The following is a 25,718-nucleotide window of genomic DNA, read 5'->3' as shown; positions in this document are numbered from 1 at the left end:
GGACATTCTTTACCATCTATTAAGGTAAAATGTAAATTAATAATTGTTCTCTGTGATTTTACTAGTTTGACAATACAGGGAAAATCTGTAAAATAATAGTAAAATGTAGAAAAAATTACAGTCAAAAAATGTTTTACTGTGTTGAAGCATTAGAGGAGAGCACTGAGGGGGAGGAGAGAGGGATATGAGGAGGAGCTGGGAAACAGATGCTGGTGCAGCAGCACAACATGTCAGCTACCATCCCTCCCTCATCACAGCTCCTCCTCTTCTCTGACTCTCTGTCGCTGCCTCGCTTGCTTTTGGTCCCTCATAATCTTTGCCCACTAACTCGCCGCACAGAGAGGATCGTGAGTCGAGCACAGGAGGTTTTCCATCACATCATGGGATAGTAACAGCACTTTTCTCTCAGGGGTTTCTGCTCGGATGTGGAATATGACTGTGGAGCTCTCTGTACACTTTTCCTCTCATCTCCTCTGGGGATTACAGCAGGACTAGGCTGTGTGCATGGGCTTGTGTATGTGTGTGTTCAGCACTATGCCTGATTCTGAAGGTTTTGAGTGCAGCAGCAGAAGTGGATCAGCATGAGAGGTGGTCACCACCAGCGAGGTTGTGGGTGTCAGCACCTGTTCAGAAAACTACTCAGCAAATGTGGCTGCTGCTATGTCCGAGTCAGAGGTACGTAGATGCTCTGCTCATTAATAGGACATTTAACGTAGTCGTTCTCTCACTGTGGGATTAGGTCAATGCACAGTTTATAGGCGTTTGTTTTCACTTATATAAGGCTGTGGTTTCCTAAAAGTGTTAATAATGTTAATTTCACCACTTAGATGTAATGTTTTGTAATTTTAGGAGTCTAAAAAGTCTTTCAAAGCCAGATACATTTTTTATAAGTTATAAAATAAAATCCACTGAACCTCACTAACACCACAGAGGATTAGGTTTGTTCTTCTGTTCTTTGTTGTGGCAGTAGACCTCAAGGAAGTTTGTTTTTTCTGATCTTTGAGTTAAAATAAGTCAAATTTCCGATTGTGTGCAGCCATGCTTTGATGACAGCAAGAGCAGCATGCATTCCTCTGTCTAGATTAACATCTAATATACACATGATTCATGATGATGATGATGAAGATACACAAAAATAGCAGTGTATGGCAAAAATAACATTTAGAGACCCCCAAAATTCACAAATCATATTTTCAGCATAACTCATGGATTATTAGTAGAAGCCAGGTTGTCTGCCTGATTACAGAATCTCTTTAATAATATGACAGTGAAGACTGAATCATGGAAATATAAGAATCAGTGAGTCACTGTCCATTCCATTAGTCTTTTCTGTGTTTCCAGGAAGCCAGAAACAAGATTTATGAGGCACATAACAGAGCAGTGAGATGAAAGTATTAGTTTACATTAGCAACACGTTTTGTCTTCTCATTAAAGTCGAAGTCCTGACAAATTTTCCACTTTCTTCTTCAACTCAGTGCAAGCTGTCATTTCTTCTATCTGTGGTTTTGAAAAAATAACTGTTTCTTGGTTTCACTTTCTATATTCTATGGCGAATTAACATTCACTGCAGCAGCTGCTATAAGAAGTTGAAGCCATTGCAATGTTATCAAAGTTAAACAACTTTCCAAGTACAGAAAAAAGTGAAAAAGTTATCATGACATTTTGTCATCTATATCCATACAACTCTCCTCAAAAGTAAATTTTCAACTTCATAGCTGTAATATCTGCTGTCTGAAAACTTGTGCAGAATTTACTCACATGTCTGAGCTAACTGTGGCCCCTCGACTCACTCAGGGACTCCAGCTGAGTTTAACCCACAAAGGTCAAGGGCTCTTGGGAACTGGTGTTCCTTAAAAGCAATTAAATGCATAAATATTAAATAAACATTGTTTGATTTTGAAGAAAAAAACATCCTTATCTAAACATATGAACTGAGCGGCACTGCATACTGTGTTCAAATGTTTGAGTTATTACTAATATACAAATGTTAGAGTAATTTAAATGAGCTGTTTTTACATCTGAAACAGATCTGGTTTCACTGTGGCTCTCAGCATGCTGCTTACTGCTGTAGAAGCCTCTAAAAAACATTTAAAAGTTAGCTGGTTAACACAACCGTGACATTTTTAGTTTAGTTGGTTCAAAATTATGAGAAAAGACATTAAATCACACACATCTACAGAATATCAAGGATAACACAATCTAGTCCAGGACTTTCACTGTGATACAGACAAAAGTGGTTGTGTCTGTGAGCTTCCAAGTAGTGTTTGAACTTCCAGTTAGTGTTTTTTCAGTGTGATATCACTTTAGTTATTGAGACAAGATGTTACTAATAACAGATGGAAACTACCTGAGTAAAGGAAAAGCAATGGTGGCTAGCCAACAGGGGGTGCTAGGATGCAACCCTCCCAATTTAGAAGAACCTAATTTTTGAGAATATTGTTTGTGTACTGCAACATATAGAGTGCTGTATATAGGGCTGCCAATGACAGCTATTATTCAATTCAATTTGTGAATTAAGTGATTCATTTTCCTCCAAAAAAGCAAACCAACCAACAAATAAAAACAAACCAAAGTACCACCAGTAACACTGGCAAGGTTTATTATTATTAATTTCAGCTAACAAAGATAAAAGGTTCAGTCTGTACATGTTTGACTTTGATAGAAGCTTTTAATCTGATGTAAATACAGCTGAATTCTCAGCACAGCCCTCATAAACATCACTGTTATTGAATGAAGATTTTAGCGGTGCAGAGCAGCACCTTGGAAGAAATTTGTTTAAGAAATTATAAACTGTCAGCTGAAATAACCCCAGAACTGACATGAATCTCAAATCATGTAGACCTTATAAGCTGGTGCCTCACAACAGGAACAAAATATATCTCAATGTTAACAGATTTGGAATTTCACTGTATTAAAATGCAATATATTTGAGCACAGAGAGCAGGAGAGAAGTAAACAAAATGGTTTGTGTTTTCTGTACAGTTTACAAACCATCGTTTTGTTCTGTAATAATGTGAAATCCTACCATACTTTTGAAACCTTGGGTCTTTTGAAAGTTTGCTGTGATTGAGTCAGACTTTGCTTTGTGTAAAATTGTAGCACTAACTGCAGCAGACCAGTGACTGGAGACAGAAACAACTGATGACATGATGCAACAAATATGTAGCGATACTGAACAAAGACATTTGTTATAATACAACTAAAGTTAAAAACTACTCATGACAATAATTTTGCTTTAATACGAAAAATGCTATATTTATGTAATAATATTAAATATGCTGACGTATTTTCAGCATCTGCATCATCGATTATGCTGACTAAAATCAAAAATGTAACAAAGGAAAGGAAACGCTGCAGTAGTTTCCTGTTTGTTTCTAGTCTTTAAATAGCTCTCCTTGGGTCAATAAAAACATTGGACAATTAGGGCAACAGTGTAACCAGTTGCTGAATGAATTTATCCACATCTCTTTGTAAAATTAGCCTATCAGTGTCCTTAGTATTATAGTGACACATCATTATTGACAATAATGAAAACATGGACCAAAGATTCAGAACTTCTAATATATCTAAAACACTGTCAACAGGTAGAACATGGACTGTTAGGAGCCTGAAATATATATATATATATATATATATATATATGATATTTGATATATACCAGTATCAGAACACATTCTGCCAGTCAAAGTTTGAGTTCTGACTTAATTGGTGGATATTATTAATTTAGATATATGGAGATAAATACAGAATTTAAATTAATTGTTTGAACAACCTGGTATCAAGCAGGTTTATTCAAACATGTAACTGAATTGTATTTTATATCATCATGGAGTGTTTGTTCTAAACATTCTGAGAGTTTCTGGTTGTAGAAATACTTTAACTTTTTACCTGTTGGCATTACACGTGTATCATATTTGGTGAGCCAGTTATGATAATCTGACTGCGTTTATTTGCATTAGTTACTGAGAGTAGTTGGATATGACACAGACCCACCTAAGAGACTTTTCACTAGCTGCCACTGAGGAAAAGCTTAAAATTTAAAATGTGTTGAACTTTATATTTCACATCAGGATTTGTATACGACAGAGGGCCAAAGCGCGAGGTTTATGGATTTGTATACCATAAACTTTTGATAAAATGATGAAGGCGTTAGCTCACAGTGGTAAATCCATTTATCCCTCTGTTCCTGCTGCAGCGCTTTTGTCACTTTTCTCTCACTGGTTGCATTTTTGACTGCTGTCCCGTGTAGAAAGTGATTTCTCTAATACTGTCACACTGCTGCAGAGCAAAGGCAGCTGTAAACATGCACACATGGGCACATACATAGACACACAATCATGTCCTATTACTGCCCTGACCCTTAAATCCTCTGCTGTTCCAGTTGTTCTGTGAGTGATTACAGGGCTGCTCCTCTCTGAGCTACACTGACAGACCCTGCAAATAGACATGTGAAATGTGAAAATGAAAGCAGACTCGTGTTTGAATGTCTTGCTTTCTCACCTTTGTTCATGAAGCTAAAAAGAACATCTCTGGCACATCTCTTCAGGATACTCATCTGCTGTGTGGTGTTATGTCAGTATTGGTGTTATAGAAGGTGTTTTTCCCTACAGCTCTAAAAATAACTGTTTTGTCTGTATGTGGATCTATGGAGGGCTTTGCTTTGTGTTTATAGAGTCACAGTCAAGATACAAATGTCTCTCTCTCTCTTTTTTTTTTAGTCTGTTTGCCTCTTTTTTCCTACCTTTTCTATTTCTGTGGTTGCCGAAAAAGCATTGCTGGAAAGCCGTTCCTTTCATTTCCAAGTGTTGTTCTTGTTTTTCTTTGCAGGTTGCTCCTTTGTTTTTCTAGTTCTCTGACCTCCCTTCCCTGAAGACTTCCTTCTCCTCCTTCATTCTGTGGTCTCTCATGGAGTTCTTCATTTCATTTGGCACATTGTCCGAGAGCTATTTATAAAGACAGAGAAACACCTCCAGATAAAGTATGTCTGGGAAACGTGCTTGGAAAGTCCTGCCAGCAGTCTCCATTTCATTACACAGACACCAGTCCGGGTCTGAAACTGCCATGACTAACAGTGTATTAGCCAAACACTATGTGTGAAGTCATCACTGCCCATATGTGAACAAGTAAACGTGATGACTAACGAGCACAAAAATGTTTCAAAACTTCCACTGATATTGCACCTTTATGCTTGGTGGTTGTGTTTTTACCTTGAATGTTGAGCCATGCTACCGGCCAATCTTTATTTAAACTTGATTTGCATTAAAGTGTGCAATTAGATCGTTAGACATGCTGTGTTCCTATACAGAAAGATTATTTCACATTTCATACACAAAAGCAGCTTAAGTGCTTTGAATTATGTAATGAAGCCATCAAATGATGAACAGTCATGCGCTAAAATGAAGATCAAAGAAAAAAGAACATGATAAAGAAATGCTTTGAAAGAAATAAATGTTAAAAACAAAAAAACAGAAGCTAAAGGCATGCTGCTAGTATCTGGTTGGTTTAACTTAGCACAAAGGGGATATAGGACAAGACAGCTAACCTGGTTCTGTCCATGAGGAAAACATCTGACTCACATAATGTAGACTGTGTATGTAACAATGGTGGCTACAGAACACACATAATGTACCAATCACAGTCCTGCTTTTATATTTTATATTCCTTTATTCTTTTCTTTTAATTTGAAGGTTTTACTCCTTTTAAAAAAAATGTTCTTATACTACGCACTCTGAAATGAGGTGTGCACAGCCCTTTTAGACAGAGATGGGATGTAAAGTGTCAATATTTTTTAAATTAAACTAGCCTTAAATAAGAAATTATTGCTTTGTATCAAAAATTGCTGAGTGACTTTACAGAGTCGACTGTAAGCTGTAGATAGCAGGTAGCAGCAGTGTCATAAAGTGAATAACCCCGGCAAAAATGGAACTCCTGAAGGTGCTCTGTCATTGCAAATTGCCATTTGCATTTAAAATAATGGTGTATGGGGATTTTCTTTTACAGAAAATAATACATAAAAAGATTCCTGGAGTAGTGTAGACAGTGTCATTCACAGTATGTTCAGAAAAAGTGCTCTATTTACAAAGCTTTCAGTTCTGTCTGCAGCACATGTAGCAGAGTATATATCACAGCTGAGTAGACAGTATTGTGTAGTCAAGCTTTGTCTACATTGTAGTTTGGGACATCCATTGCTCAAAAGTTAATGAACAATGACCCCATCAACTAACATTTATGTGTGCACACATAAACAATATTGGCCAAGACACTGATATCAGAATTTTTTTCTCCCAAAAATCGGTTTTGGCTCCAAATTTCCAACATCGTTCTGGCTCTAGTATTAGACATTCACTGGTTTTACTCAACAATATTAATCATTCTCATTTTGCCTCATTATTGACATTTGAAGTGTTACAAAACTGTTTATCTTTGCATCTATAGAATGCAGCAAGTTACATTGTGGAATTGTGAGAAGCAGACAACGTTCATGCCTTTGCTGCACTTTCTGTTTTGTTTTACTGTGATTTTTATTTCCTCCATAGGATATGTAAATTTCACAACACAAAATTCGACAATCAAATAAAATACGGGCCAGTAAACAAGGCTTTTGGACATAGCCAGTGTCTGTATAGGTGCTTAATTGGTTCACAAGTAGATCAACTGATCTGATCAGATCCTGTTTTAACTTGTCGCTCCATTTTGCATTGACCGGCTCTTATTGTGGGGATGATAATCAGGTGTGCCTCACCACAGCTGCCCGGAGTTCTGTGGATGACAATGATTATGAATGGGCGGCAGCTGTGAAGGGCAGCTCCGCCCGGCGAGAGAGAGGGAGAGAGAGAAGGAGGAGAGGGAGAGAGGGAAAGGGAAAGGGACAGAGGGAAAAGGAGGTCAGGTGGGGGTGGAGGAAGGGGCCCTGACAGACTGCAGTAAAGATAATTTTGATCCATCAGCTTGCACACTATATGAAGCACAGACACGAATCAGCTCCCCCACGTGACACACATACAGGCCTAGCATGTAACGTGCAAAGCTTTAATCATGCATTAGAATTGACATGTCATCATGCTGTTTGAAGTGATGCCCCAGCAGCACCTCAATCTTTGTTACTGTTGTTGACCATGACCATTTATGGGTTTAACAGTTAAATGTTTCCCGATTATCTACATTTAGAATGAGAGACGGAGCCTCAACAACACTTCCATAATGTAAAGTAGGTCATGGAAGCATTTCTCTCTCTCCCCCGTCAGATCTGATCAAATTTGCTTCCCCCCGTCATATAATAACATATTATGGCCAGAATCTGAGGAAAGATCTTCTTGTTATGTTTATTAAATTATAAAATCTGCTTAATTTTGTGCAGGAATTTTATAATCTGTAAAGCTATAAACTGTAGTTATAATATGGCTCAGTCATCCGGGTCATGTTAATCCTAAGAGATCTTGAAGCTCTTGTAGTTACATTATTAATCTTTCAGCTATACTAGGAACCAAAGTCTGCGTATTTCATGTGTTGTTATGCAGACAGCTGGATTGTATTTCACATGCATTAGCACTCTGATTAAGTGATGGTACTAATTACAAAGATTAATGTGAACTGCTTTAACAAACGGTTGCAAAAACAACTGCTTTTCAGGGACGAATGTAGCCAAAGAGAATAGATAAGAACACTGTCGTCATTAACGGCCTTTTTGTTCATCATAAAAGTAACCACATAGCTAAAGACAATGTGAGGTAGTGGATTTATTTATAGTAGCAAAATATGGCATTACAAAGTAAAGTTAAAATAAACAATGTCAGATGATTATAATTTTCCTTGTTGACGGACTATGAATGACTGCATATGCACAGATTGACAGATTTTATCCTGCAGCGTTTTATTATTGGCCTTTTAATAATGTTTTTTCGTCTTTTTTAATGTTTTATCATTGCTCTTTTTTGTAAAGGACCTTATATTTCTGGGTTTGAAAGGTTCTATAGAAATCAAGTTTACTATTATTATTAGTAGTAGTAATAGTAGTATTCAAAGGTGCTCCAAAACTGTGCAGGCAAACTAATCCATTTCATAAACAAGTTAGTTTCCATCCTTGAATATCAAACTGTTCAGCCACAGTGTAGCACAATTTTCTGGCAGTGTTTGAGCTGCCAGCACTCATTGCAGCAGACAGGATTACTGTTGCAGGGACTGACCCTTTACTAATGTTTTGGTCCCATTTAGTGCCATCTCTTCCCAGCTGGATGTGTTGTCTGAGCCACTGGGGTGGCAGAGGGAATCAGCCCCCTCCAAACCTTAATCCTCCATCAGTCTGTGTGCAGCAGAGACTTTGTGTTGCGCATTAAACTACCTCCACAGCTGACAACTGAAAAACAGTCACAGCAAAGTGACAAGCTAAAGTTTAAATGTTCCCTTTTCATAGTGAGTTTACACAAGTTAAATGTTTATCATCATTTAGCTGCCTTTAATGCCTGCATGCATACATACATGCGTAACAGCATGCACACTGCTGACCCTCCCTGCAGTCCGTATGGTGGTCCAGCTGCTGCTCCGTGGGAAAATGAAACGTGACATGACCTTTTCAAAGATACATGACAAGCTGACTCACTCAGCTCAGCACTGATTTGAATGTCAGAATGAGAAAATGTTGATGTGTTTGCAGAAAAACTGGCAGAAAGGTGTACACACTACTCACTTCAACAGATGGTGAGGTGCTTGACAGTGTTAACGTATGACCTTGATTAACAAAAAAAAAAAAAGTGGAAAAAACAAGATGACCAGATGGCTAGGTCTGCTCAGTTTTAAAGCATACAGTGTATATATGTTTGCATCTTGGTTTATTATATTGCTTCTCTTCTTTTTTGGTTCACATAGTTGATGAGTTGGTCAGTCGTTGGTAAAGCTATTTTGACATTTTCACTGTGAATTGTTTGGGGTGTTTTTATCAAGTGACACATGACAGGAAATGATTCAGAAACACTGAATAGAGTGAGCCGGATCTGAATTTAAATCACGGTGTTTTACTGTGTGTGTTTTTGTAATGTGGCTCTATGGGAATGACAGTGTTGGTTGTTAGGTTCATTACTGTGGTCCAAAGTGAAATATGCATTTGTTCAAGAAGATACTCATACATTAGAAAGTTACATGTACACGCTTAAAGGCACATTTTCTGGCACTTGTACTCTGTTACATATATATGAACAGAGGCTAAAATCTCACACAAAGAAATCTTCTAAAAACTATTGGATGGTTTGCCACTTTTATTTTCAGCAACCTGTATCAAATATTAATTCATGTTTCCTTTGAGATGAAACATAATAACCTTGGTGACTTGTTAACTGTTCTCTAGCACTATGATCAAGTCAAAATGTCATTTTCTCTAGTAATTATGAAGGATACCCGATGTCCGAATTGTTGCAGAATTGATGATGTCAGTTGTACTTTTGTTTTGTGAATCCAAGATGGCAGACATTGTAATCTATATCTCTATGTGTTACTGTTGTCATTGTTTGCATGTGAGCATTACAGCATTATAGCACAGCCTTGCAGAGATGCTGGCATGGCTGTAGATGCTTGTCAAGATTGTTGCTAGCAAACAGTAATGTCTTGCAGCTGTGTTGTTTATTTTCCTCTCCTTCTTCTTTATCAGTTATGAATTTATCTTTTAAAAAGCCCATATTATACTTTTCGGGTTTATCCCTTCTATTTAGTGCGTTGTATAACTGCTTTTTGCTGCCCTAATTCTCACCTTAATTGCTTCATTTGAAGTCCAGGCTTTTCTTTTGTTTTTTGTTTATGTCACTATGTAACACATTTGCATAGCGTCTACTTAGCCGCTAGTTTGAAATGGCCTCACTTTGATCCTTCATAATACCGTAGTTCCTCACCAGAGCTGCTTCTGCTAGAGCTACATCATAGAACTGAGGTTACAGTATGCTAGTTCAATATTACAACGTAAAACCGCTTTGATCAGAGCAAACCTTAAAGAGCTAAAATGGAGTGTTTCAAACTGAAAGTGTGAAGAGGTGCTGCAGCAATGAACAGTATGAGAAATATTGTGTTTTTTTAAACATTAAATCTTGTAAACCTATTTTGATAGATATAGAAATAAAATTCTGAACTTGTAAATAAACATAATGTGGACTCTTTAAATTCCACCTCCCTCTGGATAAATTTTCATGCCTTCTACTTTCCTAAGCTGGTTAATTATTTTTGGTTGTAAGATCGGCAAACTGTCCACCAGTTCATCCATCCATCGCTAGAAAGACACAAACCCAAATAACCCAACTCACCTCCCTCCCTCCAAATCATCCCATTACAGAGAATGAGTTTGTGTTGTTCACTGCACGTGTGAAGCACCAAACAATTAATTCAAATCAAGTCACAGTTTATTGTCATTTTGCCAGACAGACAGCTGTAATGCAGGCAGAACGAAATGTGTTTCCAAGGAATCTCCTAGTATATGACATTCACCAACGCAGTGTAATAATAGAAAACTATAGAACATAGAACAAAATGCTAAAATACAATACATCAGTACCCACAGCACTATAACCAGATACAGATAAACAGATAGTAAAAAAGTATTTAATTCAGCTTTTGTTTTATTTGGATCCAGCCTACCTTAAATGTATGAACAGTCAACTTACTTTTTCTGTAGTTTTGTGTTCAGGGAAGATTTTCCTTGTCTCCATTAAAATAAAAGGAGAAGTGAGATGGAGCAGAAAGAAAAGCACATTGTTTAACATTTCACTGTTAATATGGTGTCTTATTTAATGGCTGTAAGAGGCTGTTTTGGCAAATAGCTGACCCAGATTTCCACTGGCTTCTTGAAAGCTTGTTATTATGATTACAGCTTACATAAATGTGCTGACAGGGAATAGTGGCTTCTGGAAAGAGTCCAAAATGACAAAATAGGGCTCCTGAAAGATTCCACTTTGCTGTGATCAGCAGAACAAGAGTGAAATGTTAATGTTAGGGTGATTAAAACGGTGTGGTTGAGGATTAGGTACCAGTTTCCATAGACTTATAGCTGGAAACAAGATCCAGCTTTGGCGTAAAACAGTGTCATCTCTGGTGCTGGTCCAGTTTAAGCTGTACAACAAGTTTAATGCAGATTTGACTGACTTTGAATCACTTAGTCCAAATCCACAAATTCAAGTTTGTATAATAAAAAGCTTCATTCACTATCAGTGTTATATAGGGAAAAATGTGTGCCTGATGAGTTGCAGCTGAGAGACACCATGGTAGGTATAAAATTTATAGTGTCATTATGGCCCAATGCAGGTTTTAGACAGGTCCTCACAATGTGATGATTAAATGGAAAAAGTAACACTGTACTGTCTAGTACTGCACGTGTAATGTACAAGTACAATGGTGTGGAAGATATATGTAATTATATTTCTGCTTTCTGGGACAAATCTTGCAGAGTTTTGTGTATTTATGTGACACATTATAGATTTATTCAATTTTAAAATACATAACCATGTAAATTGTGAATTTACAGCATATAAAACTGCACTAAGATATTTTTTAACAACTTCCACTTCAAAATGAGCTCCATGTTGAACAGCTACAACAATAAATACTAGTTGCATGTAAATACCTTAATAACAGTTATAGTCTGATGATATGACACATAATTACACTGACAGGGGTCATTCTGCTACATAATGACTACTTTTACTATTTTTTTGCTCTTACTTTAAAGCATATTTTGCTAAAATCTTGACTGCAAAATTATAAATTTATCTGCTCTCAGTTTTATTTAACCTCTTAGTAAGTCACTTTAAATTGTCAGTCAGAGGAAAACAAATTAGTAACAGGGTAAACAGGGTTTTTTAAACAAGTATGTGGTGTGATCTTTGGTTGTTGTTACATCATTGTTGATCTAACTAAAGTTTCTTTTGACAGTGTACAGCAAATATGTGCAAACTAAGAAGTTTATACTCATATTTTGAGTCTTTTCTCATGAGAACAGCCCCGTTTTGGAGTTTATAATGATTTAGGACCAGCAAGTACAGTAGCTGCAGCCAATAAAGTTACAGTTTCGGCTTAGAACAGGAAATTGAACAGCATTTTTTGCAGAAATCTGTCTGCAACATCTGACCTCAGAGGATAAACCCCACAATTAGCTGATGTACTTTGTCCCAGTCCTTTCCCCCTCCTCATCTCTTTCGTTCCCTCTCTGCAGCAGAGTCGTACTCTGTGGCAGGCAGTGACGGCAGTATCGGTCCATCAGTGGGCTCGGTGCCCCACCAGGCCTCGGGCAGCTCCAGCCCCTGCTCACACTCCTCATCTGGAGGAACACGGCACCCTGTCAGCGCCCTGAAGAAGTGGCTCACCAATCCCGTCCGCAAGCTGAGCTCCGATGCCAGAAGTGGAGCGGGAAAAGCTGAGAAGCAGATGTTCAGCTCAGACAGGATGCAACCGCCATCACTCCTCTCCCACAGTGAGGCTCAGCTAAGGCCTCTGGAAATGCACGATAACTACACCATCCTCCGCTCTGGAGACACGGTGAGACTTTAAGACAGATATATGAGCTTCATTTGCATTCCTGAGGAAACACATCTGATGTACGTGTCCCTAATGACTGTTTATCTTTGTGTGCAGGAGTGGAAAGACGGCCTGTTGAGTCCAGCAGCTCAGTCACCTTCACAGCCGCCCTGTCAGAGCTACTTTTCTGACCTCCTGCAAGGAAGAGACACACAGAGTCTGGTAATGTTCTGTTCTGTTCTATCTCTACACCGTCAACACAATCTAAAGGTCTTAATTTAGAGGCTCTTTCTTTCTTTCTTTCTTTCTTTCAATGAATTTCTATCACTTACGGGCCAAAAACAGAATTGGATTAAAGGTGGATTAAAGGCTCTCAGAGTTGTAACAAAAAGATTCAATAAATATTTCATTTGCATGCACTGAATATTTGGCGGTCTCAGTTACAAAGTGTGCTGTTATGATGATATATGACAGCGGTTAGAAACCACCGGGCCGCAGACTAATACCAGGCCATGGAACATTCGGTACCAGGCTGCAACGGAACTATATGATTCAACCAAAACGCTGAATAGTACTTGAACTTTTATAGCCTATTTCTGCGCTAAATACTTGAACAGGACACTCACAATCGCTCTTCATTCAATCTGTGTAAGCTGTGTCTCTATTCCTACTGCAGTTTTACTTTATATGGGTGAAATTTCTTTGAAAGACATGGGGCAGTAAAATGTTTTAATATCTTAATATTTCTGCTTGAGTGCTTGAACTTTTCAGGGTGCAAGAAAAATTGGGAGATTACGTGTAAAACATATGTTTTCCTGTAATAATCTCAAATGATTGTACAAAATGGTAATTTTTCTGATAAGAGCATATAATTAAATTAGTTGAAGAAATATGAGTCAAATTCTCTCGTTCCAGTACATTCTTTACTCCAGTTTCAGCTCCTTTAAGTCTTTCATTGGAGCCTCTTTCATCATTAAGCTCTTTAGTAAAGCAGCGCTCATAGCTAATAATAAAGGAATGAAACACACACAAATACACTTAAATATCAAGACAACTCGAGCTCAGGCTGCCGAGTATAAACACACACACGTCCCTTTGCGTCCTGCTCAGTTGTATTTGGATGCGAAAAGGCTCTTATTTGCACACATCATTTGACTTTCATCTGTTGTGCCAAAAATGGACGTTTTTTCTGCATTTTTCATGTGCATGCACACAAATACGCACGCACAACTTCTTGCAGTAACCCTACACTGTACTGAGTAATCTCTGACAGGGAGTGGAGTGGAATCAATCCTGTGAGCTTTTGTAGATAACATCTGGAAGTAATCAACTAGTCGTGCAATCTGTAACAGGCTGACACGGGGTCAGGGTTGGGGGTGACGAGTGCATGCCAAAATTAGAAGAACAGGCCTGAAGGCAAGGTGAGAAACAGGCCTGTAGATGTTGGACGATTCTCCACTGATGACAGAGTCAAGTTTCATGAGCTTTACATAAGGGATGTGTACATTTTTTTATCAGAATAATCCCGTCACCCATAAAGTACAAAGACTTTCCTCATTTTCAGCTTTTCCCAGTCAAATGGCACTTTAGGACCAAGTTATTCCAAGAACACCTGCAGTTTTATATTTATTTTCATTTCTAAACCTTTATTCTTTTGCTGTCAGAATTTGTGTAAACAGTCTTGGTGTCACTGGTAAAGGAATAGTTCAACATTTTTGGCAAATATGCTATTTGCCTTCTTGCTGAGTGTTAGATGAGAACATCAACATCACTCTTAATTGTGTATGTTGAATATAACTGTACAACCAGCAGTCTGTTGTCTTTGCATAAAAACTTGACATCAGCAAAGGTAAAAAATCCTCCTCTCAGCATTTCTGCAGCTCACTTATTAGCTAATTATATTGGTTTTGTTTAATCTCTGTATATTTAAAAGTATAAAAACAATGGGATTGTGAGTGCAAGATTATCTTTAAAGAAATTGTCCCTTTGTAAAATGGCAAATATATATTTTTACACTGAAGTTTTTGACACATACTGGGTTGACAGACAGAGCTTTGTTAGTTGTTTGTGCAAAGTTGTGCTAACTGGAGGTTGACTCTTGATACTAATTTTTCCGGCATGAGAGTGTAAAAAGCGATTGTTGCTCCCAAAAAAACATTCTTTTAGCCTCCTTCTAGCAGATGAGAACTCACTATATGATAGAATATTAGGTGTTTAAAAGAATAACAAAATTAAACTCCTATGTTCTTACGGCTAATCACTGGAGGATCAGATGAAGTTTGAATCAGTCTTGGAGTGTTTTCATAGGAAAGTTGTCTGCCGTGTGAGGACATGAGCAGCTAACTCAGAGCGCATGGGGGAGTAAAAAAAAAGACAAACAGAAAGTGCATATTTGACCCACAAATATGAACTGATTCTACAGCAGGATTAAGGATCTGCTGCACCGAGGCAGAGGACAAAATGTGTTGAGACTGCAGTATGTCAAGAGGATTACAGTCAAATTCACATTAGATTATACAGCTTTTAGGTGAGGAGGGATGCTTTTTTATATAACAACCCTCTGTGCTTTGGTCATTTACCTAGATCTCTGTTACATGACTTGTCAAACTTCTCATTTATAACTGTGCTCTCTGTCAAACAGTCTCATCAGCAACATGTTTAAAAAAAGGCTTGTTGCTGTCAGGTTACTTAGAAATGCCCTACTGATGCTGAATGGGTCAGGAGATGCTGTCCAGTTTTATATACAAGAATAGCAAGGAAATCTAAGGAGTCTTGACAGGATATTTGCTCTCAGTTTTTGGACAAATAAATGCAATTAAAGTAGAGTAAAAACTGCCATATTTGATTCTGAACGAAATACAAAGGAATAGAATAGTAAATGAGTGAAAAAATGAAGAGACTCAAGTGAAGTTCAAATACTTCAAAACCGAACCATACCTGAGTATAATATGTCTGAGTGAAGACTCTCGGTTAATGGCAGCGCTGCGTTTCACAGCCACACAGATTCTGACTCCTCTTACATAATATGTTACAGTGATATTTACCAAAAACTGTGTTGTCTTGCTTCTGTCTTAAAGAGCCAAAAGTCCAGCATCTGTACTCTCCAGGGGGACGACAGCTGTCTGGTGACTGATGACTCGGCCAGCCAGTGGTCTGCTACAGTCGACAGCGAAGAAGAGCGAAATGTTGCCTTAGAGAAGAGCATGTAGGTGTTGAGATCAACATTAAAGAATTCAACAATCTTTGGAAAATACACTTAGTTGCTTTCTTGCAGAGAGCTGCTGATACGATTGCAATCACTTATCTGGCTAGCTCACCTTAAAGACTGGAAACAGGAGAATGCAGCCATCCTAGTTTAGCAAATTAGAGCCGTTTGTGGGCAGATTTTTTTTTAAATCTGTGGATAGATCCAGGTCAGCTCTTTCCACATTTTACACCTTTATACTAAGCTAACTGTCTCTGAGCATCATATTATGAGAGCAATGTTAATCTTCTCATCTAACTCTCATTAAGCAAAGTTAAACTATTCTTTGAAAACAAGCACATTTATGTTTCTATTTAGCCAAAATGTAAATTAGATATACATTTTTCTTGTTTACTATTTTGTAATCTCTTTCTCTTTCAGATATGTCCTGACTGAGCTGATCGAGACAGAAAGGCTGTATGTTGAAGATCTTGGACTCATAGTTCAGGTACGTCTCACTTCAAGTCTCCACTTGTCAAGTCAAGTCGCAGTGATTTATTTAGAATGTTTAAAACAACAGCCACAGCTCCTCTCTGTAGAGAAATAAGTCTCATCTAACAGGTTTAAGCACTCAGGTTAAAATCCTACAGTATTATTTACTATGTGAATTTACCCAAGCTCTGCAGTATTATATTTAATACAAATTAACCTGACTAACTTAAAAGTTAAGATTAATTAAGGTTGCAATATCATTTAATCAAACAAATTACCTGAATGTTTTAAAAATTCAATTAACTCCCTACAAAATTTTACATGGAAAAGCCAACGAATCCAAGCATTCAGCGTATCGGTGACCTCAGATCAGACTCATGTAGCAGCAGAACCAGAAATACCCGCAGAAAGGTTCAGGAAAAGAGAGGACAAAACACAAACAACAGGGGAGAGAGGACACAAAGTTAATACAATGCAGTGCTGCATAAAAATGCATGAAGGAAGTGACAAGAATCAGAGAAAACTTGAGTATCATTACATATGAAGACAACCATATGAACATAATGGTTAATTTAAAAAAAAAAAAAGAGGTAGAATTTTAAAAGCAAAAGAATTAAAAAGAAAAATCAGGCAATTGATCAATACAGGGGCAAGAAAAAGAAATTAAGAGTGGACATTATTAGGGCAGCTTTAGGAAGAACAAAAAGTGATGGGGAAAACTTCCCAGTCTAATGTGAAGGTGGGCCTTGGATAGATGAAAAAGTTTTGAGGCATCAGAAGCTGCCTGAGAGAGGTGCAAATCTGATGATGACCTAAGTGACCTAAGGAAGAAAACTGATTTCACATATCATGAATGTACTGTGGAGCTAAACTATGAAGAGCTTTGAAATAAGTAAAATTTTAAGCACTATTCTGGACTAGATGTTGATATTTCCCTTGTATGCAAGAAGGGATACCAACATCTAGTCCTACACAACAGATCAGACTGGAAACCAGTCTAAGCTATCCAGAACTGGGCTGACATCCTACTTTTCTGTCGCATTTACAAGCCTGTGAGCTGCATTCTGAACTAACTGTAGTGATGTGACATTAAACTGCGTCAGGGAGTCACAGCAGTCCAGCTGCAAGCTAATAACTGCATGTAAAACAGTTCCCAGGTCCTTGTGAGATACAATTTGCTGATGGTTCTGAGCTGACAACAACTGATCATGCAACTAATTTGTCATTTTTATATAGGTCACAAGAAAGATGCCTTGTTAAACTACAAAAACTGAATGATTTCAATGTGTTTCCATTTAGAGATCAGCTTTAGGATGTGATTCATGTGTGTGTGACTGTGCAGGGCTACATGACCACCATGACCAGTCAGGGAGTTCCAGAGGACATGAGAGGGAAGGACAGGATTGTGTTTGGAAACATCCACCAGATCTACGACTGGCATAAAGAGTGAGTCTCTTCTGTCTTTTTCCATCTCTGTTCCTCTGAATTTGTACAACTCCTATTTTTTCCTGAGCTTCTCGTATTTCTCGTTCAGCATGTGTCATACTCCCTGTCGCTGTTCGCTTCCTGCCTCTGAGTGTTTTTTATGTTTGACTGGATGACTGTTTCTGCCTGACCTCCTCTGCTTCGTGTCACACAGTTATTTCCTGGGAGAGCTGGAGAAATGTGTGGGTGATCCAGACAGCCTGGCCCAGCTCTTCATTAAACATGTGAGTCTAAAGATCAGTGAGCATGGACAAGTTTTTTTTCTTTTTCATCTCTCTGCGTGCTTTCAGTTTCAATCATCTCAGCCCCCCATGGTGTACGGTCTTGGCCCGCTGCCATGCAGATGTGTTTTCTTGTTGTAGATCAGTTCTCTGCAGGTGCAGCTGCGGAATTAAAAGTCTTGTAATCACTGTACTTTGACTAAAGAGCTCTCAAAGGCGGCAATCAGCGAGACCCTGCTGTGTGTGAAAATGAACTGGATCTGCAGCTCTCACAGCTCTATAAAAAATATTCATCTCTTATTTAGCTGTTTTACTCTGAAGTTGGGAAAAAACAGATTGATCTCAAAGTAAAGACGAGTTTTTGAACCATCATAAAGCACACAACAACTGACAAATTGCAACTTTTATTGAGACACTTATCACACAATTCAATGCTGTAAAACATCAAAACGTTGAAAAACTCAAAGGATGTTTTTTTTTATTGGGGCTGTACAGTTGTGTATTAGTATGCAGCAGGAAAGTAAACTAGCAGAGAAAAATGGGGAAAATATTTTGACTTGGTGCAGCTTTTCCAGCTTAGCTTTTTAATTCTACTTCCTTCAACATGTCTAATTAAGCCACAGGTAATTAAACAGTTTGTTCTCAGCCACTGCAACTATTTAATTTTTGCACTGATATTAAAAATTCTGGAGGGGACACAACAAACAAACACAACAAAACTAAAAAGAAACTACCGTGGTTTGGATATTTGGTTTCCTCTCCCATTCTTCACATATGAACACATTGTTTAGAGTATTTTTTTTAGGAGTGTTGTCTCTTTTAAACTTCCAGGAACGACGTCTTCACATGTATGTTGTTTACTGCCAGAACAAACCCAAGTCAGAGCACATCGTCTCTGAGTACATCGACACCTACTTCGAGGTGAGAGCCTGACTTTATCCTGTCTTTTTCACCAGAACTTACTTATTTTTAACCTGAAACATTCCTGCTTTCCTGCCAAATGTGTTTCTGTATACTTGTCTGAACACTTTTCCTTCCTTTTGTGTCTTTGCAGGATCTCAGGCAGCAGTTAGGTCACCGGCTGCAGCTCAATGATCTGCTGATCAAACCTGTTCAGAGGATCATGAAGTATCAGCTACTGCTGAAGGTTTGATGTTTAAAATGACTCCATATTCACATGCATGGCTCTGCTGCATGTTTAATCTCACTTCTGCATGATTTGCACATTTGATTCAGGAAACTGGAATATTATTAGTGTAAAAAGTGATGAAATAAATGAAAATAAAACAAGCTATTTACTCTAAAATAAAACCCTGAGAAAGAAAATAGTGTACGTTGCTATTTAGTGGCAAAGCGTCACACTTCAGTTTTTTGGGCATTCATTTCATTATGTTGTGGCCTGCCTTTGTGTTATATAGTCCTCCTTTGTTTTTTATTCAAAGCATTTTATTCCTTTCTCATTAAAAATCTATTAAAAGTTAAATACACCTCTTTCTGACTGGCATCCTCAGGACTTCCTGAAGTACTACAGCAAAGCTGGGAGGGACGTTGAAGAGCTGCAGGTACGAGCTCATTCTGAAGTGGGAATGCTTTTACATTTTATTTGTGCATCAGAGTCTTGCTTTTCACGTTCGTTGATCTGTTTTGGTCCATCAGAAAGCAGTGGAGGTGATGTGTTTCGTGCCAAAACGCTGTAACGATATGATGAATGTGGGAAGGCTCCAGGGTTTTGAGGTATGATGCAGAATTTTCTGAAATATTTTTAGAAATTCATTATGACAGATGAGATGTGCATCCAGGGTGACTTGCCTTCTTTGACGATGTTTGTGTCACTGTTTCAGGGGAAAATCACAGCTCAGGGGAAGCTGCTGCAGCAGGATACCTTCTCTGTCAGCGAGCAGGAAAGCGGCATCCTGTCCAGGCCGAGGGAGAGGAGGGTCTTCCTCTTCGAGCAGCTGGTCATCTTCAGTGAGCCGATTGACAAGAAAAAAGGCTTCTCTCTGCCAGGATACACCTTTAAAAACAGCATCAAGGTAAGAGTAAAATTAAATGTTATTTACAGCTTTGGCGTAGAGATTTTTCTTACTGTTTAGCTCTTAATGCTCTGCAGGTGAGCTGTTTGGGTGTGGAGGAGCAGTCTGGGGAGGATCTGTGCCGTCTGGTTCTGACCTCTCGGGGGACTGACGGCAGCGTGACGCGTTTCATCATGAATGCATCGTCTCCGGAAATACAACAAGCTTGGCGCAATGATGTGGTCCAGATTTTAGAGACTCAGAGGAACTTCCTTAATGGTACCAGAGCTCAGCTTCTCTTCACTGAAACTCTAGATTTAGTTGTCTGTTGTGTCTGAGTAATGAGTTTTTCTGTCCACTGCAGCCCTTCAGTCCCCGATAGAATACCAACGCAGAGAAGGTAAGTCGCACAGCTTGGGCAGAAACATGAAGTCTCCAACTGCACCAGCATCTGGCCTGCGACCTCACTCCTCAGCATCCATGGACAGACGTCAGCCGCCCTGCCTGCTGTCCTACAACAACTCCCTGCCTTCTCTGCATTCGTCCAAACACAGCCCTGCTTCAAACGTGGTGCGAGTTCAGCAACATCACCATCACATCCGTATACACCCATCAGGCATAACATTATGACCACTTACCTAATATTGTGTTGGTCCCCTTTATGCTGCTAAAACTCCTCTGACCCAGTGGGGTATGGACACGGGATGTCTGGGGGTGTCCTGTGGCACTAGGATGGTAGCAGTGAATTCTGTGGCACCTGTGGGTTGGAGGGTGAGGCCTACCTAGATCAGGCTTATCCTGGAACATCCCACAGATGCTCAATAAGATTTAGATCTGGGGAGAGTGGAACAGCTTTGCTCTGTTTTGTTCCCAGGGCCACTCATGAGCAGTTTTTTTGGTGTGTCGGGGTGCTGTGTCCTGCTGAGGGTGGCAACTGGCATCAAGGAGTGCTGTTGCCATGAGGTGTGGGGGGTTGCAATGTTTAGGTGGGTGGTACATGTCAGATATCCACATAAATATCAGGACTCAAATTTCCCAGCAGAACATGTCATTATAACAAGATGATCGATGTTACTTCACCTGTCAGTGGTCATAATGTTGTGGCTGATCGCTGTATAAACACGTATCTCTTTTTCTTCCCACCCCATCTTCATTGATTTCTCTGTCTGTTTTAAGGCTTCTGACCCCAGTGACGTTACACCTCAAGCAGCTCGTCCTTTACTTTCCTCCTACCAGCAGCTCAGTTTGAGAGCAGAGGTGAGACACGACCGCGACTCATCCAACGGCCTCCCGCCGCTCTGCAGCCATCACACCCTCAAGGTACAGCCATCCTCTGTTACAGAGCAGGGGGAAGAGTATTTAAACGCTAAAGCAGATGTAACAACATCACAACATCACAATTTAACCATTTAACAAATTATATACCACTTGGGGCATCTTGCAATGCAAAAAGTTTGCAATGTTACCATCTGAAATGTCTACTACAATCCAGTACAATCCACTTGAATCCTGTTTTGCTTTTGGTGCTCACATCATTAAAAAAAATGCTGTTGTTGGAGACTCTCTGACACTCTGGATACTCTGGGATAATCCACAGAACAGCAGATTCATAGGGATTATTTAGTTTAAGCAAAACCTGTTTTCTCAGAAATAGAGGTTGCTTTAAATAATGTGTTCCATTTCACTATCTTTTTTTGTTGGATTTTTTTTTTTTCGCAAACTGAATGTTTCCCAAGCAGCTTAACAGCAGTTGGAAATAGTTTTCCTGACCTCCAGTGGTTGAACCTCTCACCTTGCTGCTGCTCTGTTAAGTTTCTCCTCTGGCTGTAAAAATACCAATACTGCAGCAGTGACATTTATCAGCTTTCTTGTGATCATTATTCACTTTGCCACTGCAACACCTACAACACAAACACTGGGTTTTAAACATTGTAGCTCAGATTAGTGGAGCCGTTATCTGTGTGTCTGAGGCTGCTTTGTTGTCATGGTCACTGATGATGCGAGGAAATGAGTCTCTGGTTGCCTTTGTCAAATATCCTGTTGTTCTTTCTGCGTTCATTTACAAACCTGGTCGACTAAATCTGCAGGCGATGTCGTTCAGTCATCCCGTTTATGGAAAATCTACGGTTTGACCTGCGGTTTTATCTCATTTGTTCAGACTTCCAGCAGGAGGAGGAAATGGTTTGATCACGGTGCTCTTCTTGGACGTGCCGATTTGGCCTGACTCCACAAAGTTCTTCTTGTCCTCTTGGCTCCTTCTTTGTGTTGTTGGCTCAGCAGTGATTCTATTGTCCTTCAGATGCACAAGAGCAGAGACAAGTTTCCTATGTACCCAAAATCTCTGCTTCTTTTTTTCTGGCGCCTGTCAGATTTTTCTTATTTAATATCTATGTCTGGACAACAGACTTTTTCCATGTAGCAGCTTGAATTAATATAATCTAATAAATAATAATATTTCAGTGGCCGTTAGGTTAAAGGACAAACTTAGGGTTTCATCTCGGCATAACAAAAAATGTAAAAGTTATACAACCCTTTTAAAGCTGTGCTTAGCAATAATAAAGACCATGTTATTTATCTATTTATTGTGTTCAGCCTCCACATCATGTGTGGACTTTGTTGCTTTTAATACTTTCTCACCTGGACTGAAAAGCCTGTAATTGACATTTTTTAAAAGCTTCAAAACGGGGAGAGAAGAGAAGTTGCAGAAGTCAAGTTTCTTCTCAGACTGCTTGAATTACAACGTGCTAAATAGACTATTATGGCATTTTTGCCTGATGCCAAAAAATGTATATTTTGCCTACCCCAACCTTAACAGTCAATCAAGTAATTAGCTACATGTGTAATGTTCACACCGATGTTGTGATGCCTCTAAAGTGGCCAACACAAATATCAATTAATGCTTTGAACTTGTTTGAATAGAATCACTTTGTTTCAAAGAAGTCATTACTTACAGCTGTAGTTATTTTTGTCTTGGGTCTGTGGTGGTTTTCAAGTGAACCCTGTTTTGTCTTACAGGATGACATTTGGATTTCAAACTTATTTTCCTGATGAGCTTACATCAGTCCATTTAATTTTTGGCCATCCAGAGAACCAGAACCCCGTTCTCTGACAAGTCTTTAAAAGTCAGAAGGTGTTGTGCATCTTCATGAAACTCACAAGTTAAAAAGAACAACAACAACAACAACAACCTATTGCATTCCTTGTTTCCTCTCAGGGTGTCACTGCCAGTTTCCAAGCGATCACATTCTACGACGTCAGGACTTATTCAGCACATCAACTGAACAACTTGGATCAGCTGAAGGAGAGCGAGCAGTAAATACCTGCAGCAACACATAAACTCACTTTGCCCTTCTGGAATTGAAGCGCTTCGACCGAGTCCGAGTGCTCTGTCAGCATGTTCAGAGTCACATATTGTCTCACATTTCCTTTCAGTACAGTTGTGGTGCAGGCTGATCTGGACCGGATCATGTACGTCATAGTGATATGATTGTGTTCATTCGAGTGTGTGGATATCCTGCGTGTGCAAATATATGCACATTATTTACAGGTGGGGATAATGGAATTAGAAATATATATATAAAATGTGTGACAGTATGGTTTAAAATCACCACAGAGACTCTACTTCATGTGGTATTGTTATAAATTTCTTACTCTTTCCATTGAAAATCCCTTGATGGATATTTTTGTAATGTATAATATTTTTCATAAATGATCGATTCCACTTTATTTCCCAGAGAACTGAGACCTCAGTCCCTTTATGCCGTCATAACTGTCTGTCCTCAAATAACTGTCATAACCTTGACACCGGTGAGTGATTGTTTATTTCAGTTTCACTCTGAGATCTGGATCCATACATGTCATGTGTATCTGTGCATTCCCTACAGATTAGCAAATAGCTGTGCTTTCCGTTCGGTGGGCTATTTTAACCCTGCCATTGTCACTGTTATCTGGACTGAACACATTTGCAAACTCACACAAAGCACCTATCATAATCAAGGAGAAAGAGGAAAAAGGGAACAAAGATAACACAGGTGCTCATCTGTCACTGTCGTCTTGAATGTAAATAATTTTTGGGTGGAATCATATCAGTGAAATTTGTGCTATCCTGATAAACACATAGAATTAAAGAGAAATGCTGTTCAAATATGTTATCATTTTTCCTGAAAATCCTTCATAAAATAATTTACAGTTGCAGCATGAAACACAAGCCTCATGTGTTTCTCTGTCATTTATGACAGACAATACTGTAGTTGTTCTGTGTCTCTTTGCCATCAGTTTGTATGTTTTTATGCTTCTTTTGTTGACTTTCCAACAAAAAATGTCATTTGAAACGCAGACTCTGGCCATGGTGCCCATGGGGCCGCAGTCTGGTAGATCAGTTCATTAATCCAGCCGTGTTCCCAGTGTATTGTATTTATAAATAGACCCATGAAAACATATACCCTGGAGGATATGAATACTGTTGAGGCTGATTGCCCATTTACTGAGGGGTCATTTGTGTAGCGTGGAACAATTTCACAAGTTGCAGGAAACCATGAAAATGTCTACCATGGAAAAAAAACAAACTGCCATCTCTCACTGAGAGGAGGAAAATCTGCAGAGAGATTTTCTGCCGCTGATTGTCTTTTCTATACTTTAACTTTCTTAGATAATTTGTCATTTCAACCCCTTTTATAATGTACATCATATTCTACTGGCTTGTCCTAAATTGTCTTCATCCAGTAGGTTTTCTCATCTAGAAATTTTTATTTATGTGGAGAAATGTCGTATGATTTGTTTGATGACATTTTTTCAAGATTATTTTATAAAAATGTAACGAAAATTGCATTAAATCTTATGTTTGCAATAGAGTCAGTTCAGGATGCGTGGGTGTGCAGCACCCTCTAGTGGAGCAAGATGCTCATTATTATGAACTAGTTAATTGCAATATCAGTACCTTCATGTGCCAATCTCAAATATATATATATATTTATTGTAAGTAATATATATTTGGGTGAATTCCACTATAAGTATCAGGTAAGTTGGCACTGTTATTTTTGAGATTACCAGGTAGGTTTTGACACAAAACAAAACCTTTATTTACAGTTTATTATGTACAGGAGACAAAGCCTGTCTTGCTGAGGAATCATCGTGCCAGGCATTAACTCTCTCTACTGTCTGTTGTTCTTCGCTTCTGAAAACAAGATCTGCAGCATGTCAACACTTCAGGATGAAGACTTCCTGAAACCCCTTCATTTCCCTGCAGCACACAGAGCCTATTTGTCCTGCAGCCACCTGACTGTGTGACACATCGAGTCCCAAAGGCCCATTGTTCATTTACACTGCGCTTTAGTGCAAGGGAGGTCACGCTCTGCATTCACACAAACACACCCTCAATTAACATCTTTTACAACTTATTTGCTCTCTTACACCTTTAAAATGTCACCCTCGGTGTGCTGCTCAAAATAAGCACAATGCAAACCTGTAATTATTCTATAAATGTACTTTTAATTTCGTTACTTTTGTGGGGATTTTTTTTTTTTTGCATATGCGGAATATGACGGAACATCATGATGTCTCAGTGACCACTTCTGTTTTCAGAGATAGATAGATGGATGGATGGATGGATGGATGGATGGATGGATGGATGGATGGATAGATGGATAGATAGATAGATAGATAGATAGATAGATAGATAGATAGATAGATAGATAGATAGATAGATAGATAGATAGATAGATAGATAGATAGAGTACCACAGTACATAAAAAAAGTATCCATCCCCTTTGGAAATTTTCTCTTTTTATTGCTTTTCAACAGTGAATCATGTTTGATTTAATATAGCATTAATTCACATCTTTC

At 38.7% G+C, this 25,718-nt stretch overlaps 1 protein-coding gene across 4 annotated transcripts; it reads left to right on the top strand.

Moving 5' to 3' along the window:
- The first annotated feature begins 259 nt into the window (after positions 1-259).
- Positions 260-24,023, top strand: arhgef25b (Rho guanine nucleotide exchange factor (GEF) 25b). 4 transcript variants are annotated; one of them, XM_055010895.1, is made up of 16 exons: positions 260-675; positions 12,182-12,504; positions 12,601-12,705; positions 15,561-15,688; positions 16,109-16,175; positions 17,502-17,605; positions 17,799-17,868; positions 18,697-18,786; positions 18,920-19,012; positions 19,377-19,427; positions 19,522-19,599; positions 19,707-19,898; positions 19,976-20,156; positions 20,242-20,447; positions 21,054-21,134; positions 23,092-24,023. In XM_055010895.1, exons 1-16 carry the CDS (start codon positions 582-584, stop codon positions 23,191-23,193), a joined length of 1,965 nt encoding a protein of 654 aa, XP_054866870.1. In that variant the 5' UTR covers positions 260-581; the 3' UTR covers positions 23,194-24,023. The 4 variants fall into 4 exon arrangements, with proteins under 4 accessions (XP_054866870.1, XP_054866869.1, XP_054866871.1 ...); XM_055010894.1 differs by having other exon boundaries at positions 262-675; positions 12,185-12,504; positions 21,054-21,197; XM_055010896.1 differs by lacking the exon at positions 23,092-24,023 and adding an exon at positions 22,893-23,076 and having other exon boundaries at positions 262-675; positions 21,054-21,197.
- The last annotated feature ends 1,695 nt before the right edge of the window (positions 24,024-25,718 follow it).

Source organism: Amphiprion ocellaris, chromosome 5 (assembly GCF_022539595.1).
Source record: "Amphiprion ocellaris isolate individual 3 ecotype Okinawa chromosome 5, ASM2253959v1, whole genome shotgun sequence".
NCBI lineage: Eukaryota > Metazoa > Chordata > Actinopteri > Pomacentridae > Amphiprion > Amphiprion ocellaris.
The sequence above is the reverse complement of the archived record's forward strand: the minus strand, read 5'-3'. Positions and strand labels throughout refer to the sequence as shown.